The following is a 5,728-nucleotide window of genomic DNA, read 5'->3' on the forward strand; positions in this document are numbered from 1 at the left end:
GGAGTGCCAGTGAGCATTCTATCCGATAGAGATCCGAGGTTCGTCTCGCGTTTTTGAAAGAGCTTTCAGGAGGCCATGGGAACGAAAGTGACCCTAAGTACAGCCTATCATCCTCAAACCGATGGGCAAACGGAGAGAACCATCCAAACATTAAAAGATATGCTGCGAGCATGAGCTCTAGAATTCAGTAGCAACTGGAGCACTCATTTACCCTTAATTGAGTTCGCCTACAACAACAGCTATCACAGCAGCATAGGAATGGCTCCATACGAAGCTCTTTATGGAAAGAAATGTCGGTCACCACTTTACTGGGATGAAGTAGGAGAGAAAGTCGTGGTGGGACCCGAGATAGTACAGATGACAGTGGACAAGGTCAAAATTGTCCGAAAAAAGCTCAAGGCAGCTCAAGACCGACAGAAGAGCTGGGCAGATCTGAAAAGAAGGCCTGTAGAGTTCAATGTGGGCGAGAAAGCTTATGTGAAAGTCTCGCCTATGAGAGGAGTTGTCCGATTCAGTAAAGTTGGGAAACTGAACCCTCGATATGTTGGACCATTCGAAATCTTGGAAAAAGTGGGTACGCTAGCATGCAAGCTGGCACTGCCACCAAACATGTCAAGAATTCACAACGTGTTCCATGTGTCCCAACTGAAGAGGTACATTCCAGACCCGAGTCACGTATTAGAAGTAGAACCACTCTTGATCGAGGGAAACTTGAGAGAAGAACTGAAATATGAAAAATTCCCTATCAGAATCGTGGACGCCAAGAAACAAGTCCTTAGACAACGTATTATTCCCTACGTCAAAGTACAGTGGTCCAACCACACAGAGCGGGAAGCAACTTGGGAAGTTGAAGAAAAAATGCGTAAGGAATATCCCTACCTATTTCCAAACCAAGCCAACTCAAGTTTCGAGGACGAAACTTCTCATAAAGAGAGAGGGATGTGAGGACCAAAGATTTGTATATAATTGAATATTGTAGGGAAATTTTAGCACAAGATTTTTTTCATTAGAATAATATTTGTATATGGGAAATAGTGGTTAGAAAATCTTTTGTTAAGTCAATAATATTACACCAAGGCATGCAAATTTCGAAATTGGGAAGGAAATTTTTTGCAAGATTTGGGTATCATACAAATTAAAAGAATTGAGGTGGGATGTTGCTAGGGAATCTCGAAAATTCCTCCTAGATTAATTACCTAGTATGGGGATGGATAGATACTAGTGTACATGGAATTAAATCATCCAAGGTTGACCAAAATCCTTCCCACCTAGCAACCTAAATCTCAAAACCAATGGAGAGCATAAGATCAAGGAATAAATCTCATTGATTAGGCATCAAGATTTTCGAAAATTTGCAAGGAATATTGGAGCCAATCTATGAGATTTGGCATGAGTTTTGGTATGATTTGAGTACCAAATTTGGCTCCCCTCCCTTCATCTATAAATAGTCCACCATACCTAGCCACTCACACACCACAAAATTCGAAACCCTTGCTGCATATTTTCGAAATTCAGCAGCCCTCCCAAGCCAAAAATCTACTCAAAGTCGTCCAAGAAATTAAGCCGAAGTTCTGTCCGAAGAAGGAGAAAGAAGCGACCCTAATCCCGAAGCCAAGCCACCACGTTTTCTTAGCATTCAAACATGGTAAGTGGGCTGTTTTAAATCTTAAAATCTCGGTTTTATACATATGAACTTTTCGGTTTTTGTTTTAAAATTCGGTCAAGCTCCGTCTCCCGTCTATTCGTTTTTATGAAATTTTGATACGTTTATGTTTTGACACTGTGAGAATTCCCTGAAAATGGGTGGAATTCCAACATATGGCCCTTCACGGTGATATAGAACCGTTTTATGGCCTCACCCCCTTAGAGGATTAAAACTTAGAGACTGACGTCAGTAAACCGTAAAAGGTGGAAAATCGCAGTGTTATTATGTTATGGATATGATGTTACGATTATGAATAGCATGCTGTATTTATATGTTATGTTTTCGAAAATGTTATAAAATTTTATGTTGTGTTCGAAATTCCCCCATTTACTGAGTATTTCCCAAAATACTCATCCCCTAACTCTTCCCTCCCAGATAAGTCCGAAGAACAGGTTGAGGATGAAGAATCCGAGCAGTTCTGGGGATGGTGAATCTCAAGAATTAGATTAAGTTTAAGATAGTATTAATATGCAGTTTTACGTTTCCGCATTTATTTCTATTGTTTAGAAATTTTTTATTGTAAAAGACAATGTTTCCTTTGAGTTGAAATTATGATATATAAACTGGTTCGGTTTATACTGTGCTACGAAAGACTTGTTGTTTCGATTGTGTGATTGTTAAACAACGTCGGTGTCAATCTCGAGTTTCGGGGCGTGACATATACCGTCTCTAAAATTAGCAACGGTTTATGTAAATCCGTCGAAAAAAACCGTCGCTATTTAACGACGGCTTTATGAAACATCGTCGCTATTTAGCAACGGCTTTTTGAAAAAACCGTCGGCAATTAGCGACGATTTCTGTAGACGGTAAACATGTTACGGATATGAAGAATAATAACGGCGTGCGTATGCACGTCGCAGATAATTGTATTAACGCACGCCGCGGATAATCTTGAACTTTCAACAGCTTGCAGTTGTGCACCGTGCAATGTGCGCCGAGGAAAAAGAATTTGCGCGCTGCGAAAAGTCATTTTTGTTGTAGTGTCAATTACAATATAGTTGAGGCCTAAGACCTTTGGATTTTTCTCATTGAAACGAATGTCGCATTCTTACGCATCATCAATGCTTAATTAATACTAGCATATAAAACTTAATAAGTTATCTCATGTTAGCATTAGACTAACTCTAGTAATTCAACTTCACTTATAACCCATAGAGTTCTAGAATCCCCATATCAAGATTTTAGATTTATTACTCGATAAAAATCTTAATATTCGTCCATTGGTAACCTATGTTGCACATATCAAGAGGAAATCGTTAGCAAGGAATTTGCTTACTGAATCAAGGCAATGAGTGAGGAGATTGAATCACTCAACAAAAATCGTACTTGGGAGATAGAAAGATCGAAGAATCAAAAATTTGTTGAAAGTAAATGGATCTTCAAAAGAAAAGAAGGAATCCCTGTTATAGATTATGCAAGATTCAAAGCAACACTTGTGGCAAAAAAATTTACACAGAGAAAATGACTTGACTACAATGAAGTATTCTCTCCAGTGGTAAAACACATCTCAATCCATACACTTCTTGCGATTGTTGCTCATTTTGTCTTGGAACTTGAGCAACTAGATGTCAAAAAAACTTTTCTACATGGTGAACTGGAAGAAAAAATATACATGAAACAACTAGAAGGATTCGAGGTTCCAAACAAAGAAAACTATGTATGTTTGTTGAAGAAATCTTTGTATGGTTTGAAACAGTCCCCAAGACAATGGTACGAACGGTTTGACACTTTTATGCATGCAAAGCATTGCTCAAAGAGCGAGTATGATAGCGGCGTATACATGAAAAAAATCAAGGATGGCCTATTAATCTATCTACTCTTATATATTGAGATACATTGATTGCTTGCAAAAACATATCAGAAATTGAAATGCTAAAGGCACAATTAAGTACAAAATTTGAGATGAAGGATTTGGGAGCTGCTAAGAAAATATTGGGAATAGAGATCTATAGAGATAGAAGTACAATCACATTATTTTTTTCACAAAAGAAGTACATTGAAAGGTACTTGAACATTTTGGCATGCATGATGTGAAGCCTGTAGCAACTCCATTAACAGCTCATTTTAAACTCTCGGTAGCATTTTCACCCAACACTAAGGAAGATGTGGAGCAAATATCTTGTGTCTCTTATGCAAATGTAGTTGAGAGTCTCATGTATGACATGATATGTACTAGACCAGATATTTCTCAAGTTGTCAGTGTTGTAAGCAGGTACATAGAAAATCCTGAAAAAGTACATTTGCATATAATCAAATGGATTATGCGATACTTGAGAGGAACTGATGGTGTAAGATTGACTAATGGAAATTCTTAGAACAATGATGAAAGCATTGTGGATTTCCCAACTCAAATTTTGTTGAAGATCTTGATAGAAGAAGATCGTTAACTGGGTATGTGGTCACACTATGTAGATGTACTATCAATTGGAAAGCAACATTGCAGACAATTGTTGCTTTGTCAACCACCGAGGTAGAGCACAGCGCAACAACAGAAGCTGTAAAAGAGGCTATTTGGCTTAAAGGACTAGTAGGGGAGCTTGGTATACCACTGGTTTAGACAATAGTTTACTGTGATAGCCAAAGTGCAATCCATTTGACGAAAAATCATGTATATCTTGAAAAGACAAAACATATCGATATCAGAATGCACTTAATAAGAGATTTTTTTTCTCAATGAACAATTACGATGGATAAAATACCTACAACAGATAATCCAACAGACATGATGACTAAGCCACTTCCAACCACCAAGTTCAAGCATAGCTTGTACTTGATTGAAGTATGCAGTGTGAAGACCCGAAATCTTGCAACGAGAAAACCTGTAAATGTCATAGGAAGTTTCAGCTCATTTTGGCACAACATTTTTTTTAGTTTCATGCAATCATAATCCTGAAAATTTGAATAATCATTTTTCCCTCATTATTGACCATTTATCACTATTTTAATAACTAATTTAAACCACAATAAATCAACCATTAAACTACCGATATTAAGAGCAAAATAATGATAATTAATAGGAGGTTAATGACCATAAATAAGTGTTTTTAATATGAAATTAATGGTCATGAATATGTGTCATTAAGAGGAGGTTAATGACCATAAATAATAACATTTAAGTTGAGATAAATGACATTGAATGGAGTGGCCCTTCACCTTACCCTTGGAGGTCTATAAATAGAGACTTTGGTTTAATGTAAAATGGCACCAAAATCCTTCTAAATCACTCATAAGTCTCGACCACTTCAAGCAAAGAGGAGAGGCTGCATTCGGCCATTGTAGTGATGTCAAAGTGCTGCTGAAACGACTCAAAACTCTACTCAAAAAGTCGGAAAAACGCTGCCCAAACTTCGGCCAAGACTTTGTTCGATTAGCAAGCAAGTTCAAGCCGCAATTCCGAATTAAGTGCAAGTGGGCTTATATGTTTTAAAGATTATGTATGTTTTAAAAATATGATCGTCTACTGTATGTATTGTATAAGTATAGTGTTTGAAATCACTAAGTTGCTTCAAGTGTTTCATTCCGTTTGTTCGTTCGTTTGTGCTCTTCTTTTTCGTCTACGTTCGTGTCCTTCTGTTCGAATTGATCCGTCTCCGAATGATAAGTTATAAGTTTGAATCTGATAATGATGCATCGGGAACACTTGTTAGGGAAAGGGCCTCAGAGGGAGCCTGTCTGTGGGAAAAGGCCCTAGGGTGAGCAGGGATATGAGAAAAGACCCCAGGAGAGCCCATTTACAAGAGAAGGCGCCAGAGGGAGCCCAAGATCAAGGATAGCCCATCATTATAATTTGTTTGTAAGTTCTGTCTTGAAATGTTCTGATTCGAAGTTCTTTTGTTCTAAGTTTGATTTTTTGTTCATCCAACTCTAAAGCTCTGATTTGTTCAATGTTTGATTGTTGTTCATTCAACTCTGATATACTATACTATGTAAAAGAAGAATATTTTAAAAGTATTATGTATAAAATGTTTTCCGGTATTCGATCGGCCCCACTTGCTGAGTGTTTCCCAAAACGCTCACCCCCCT

The 5,728-nt window shown here is 37.7% G+C and overlaps 1 protein-coding gene across 1 annotated transcript; it reads left to right on the forward strand.

Annotated features, from left to right (window-relative positions):
* The first annotated feature begins 258 nt into the window (after positions 1-258).
* On the forward strand, positions 259-945 carry LOC140991287 (uncharacterized). Its single transcript, XM_073461208.1, has one exon. It carries the CDS (start codon positions 259-261, stop codon positions 943-945), a length of 687 nt encoding a protein of 228 aa, XP_073317309.1.
* Positions 946-5,728: the final 4,783 nt, after the last annotated feature.

The sequence above is a fragment of the Primulina huaijiensis genome, chromosome 13, assembly GCF_012295235.1.
Source record: "Primulina huaijiensis isolate GDHJ02 chromosome 13, ASM1229523v2, whole genome shotgun sequence".
Classification (NCBI taxonomy): domain Eukaryota; kingdom Viridiplantae; phylum Streptophyta; class Magnoliopsida; order Lamiales; family Gesneriaceae; genus Primulina; species Primulina huaijiensis.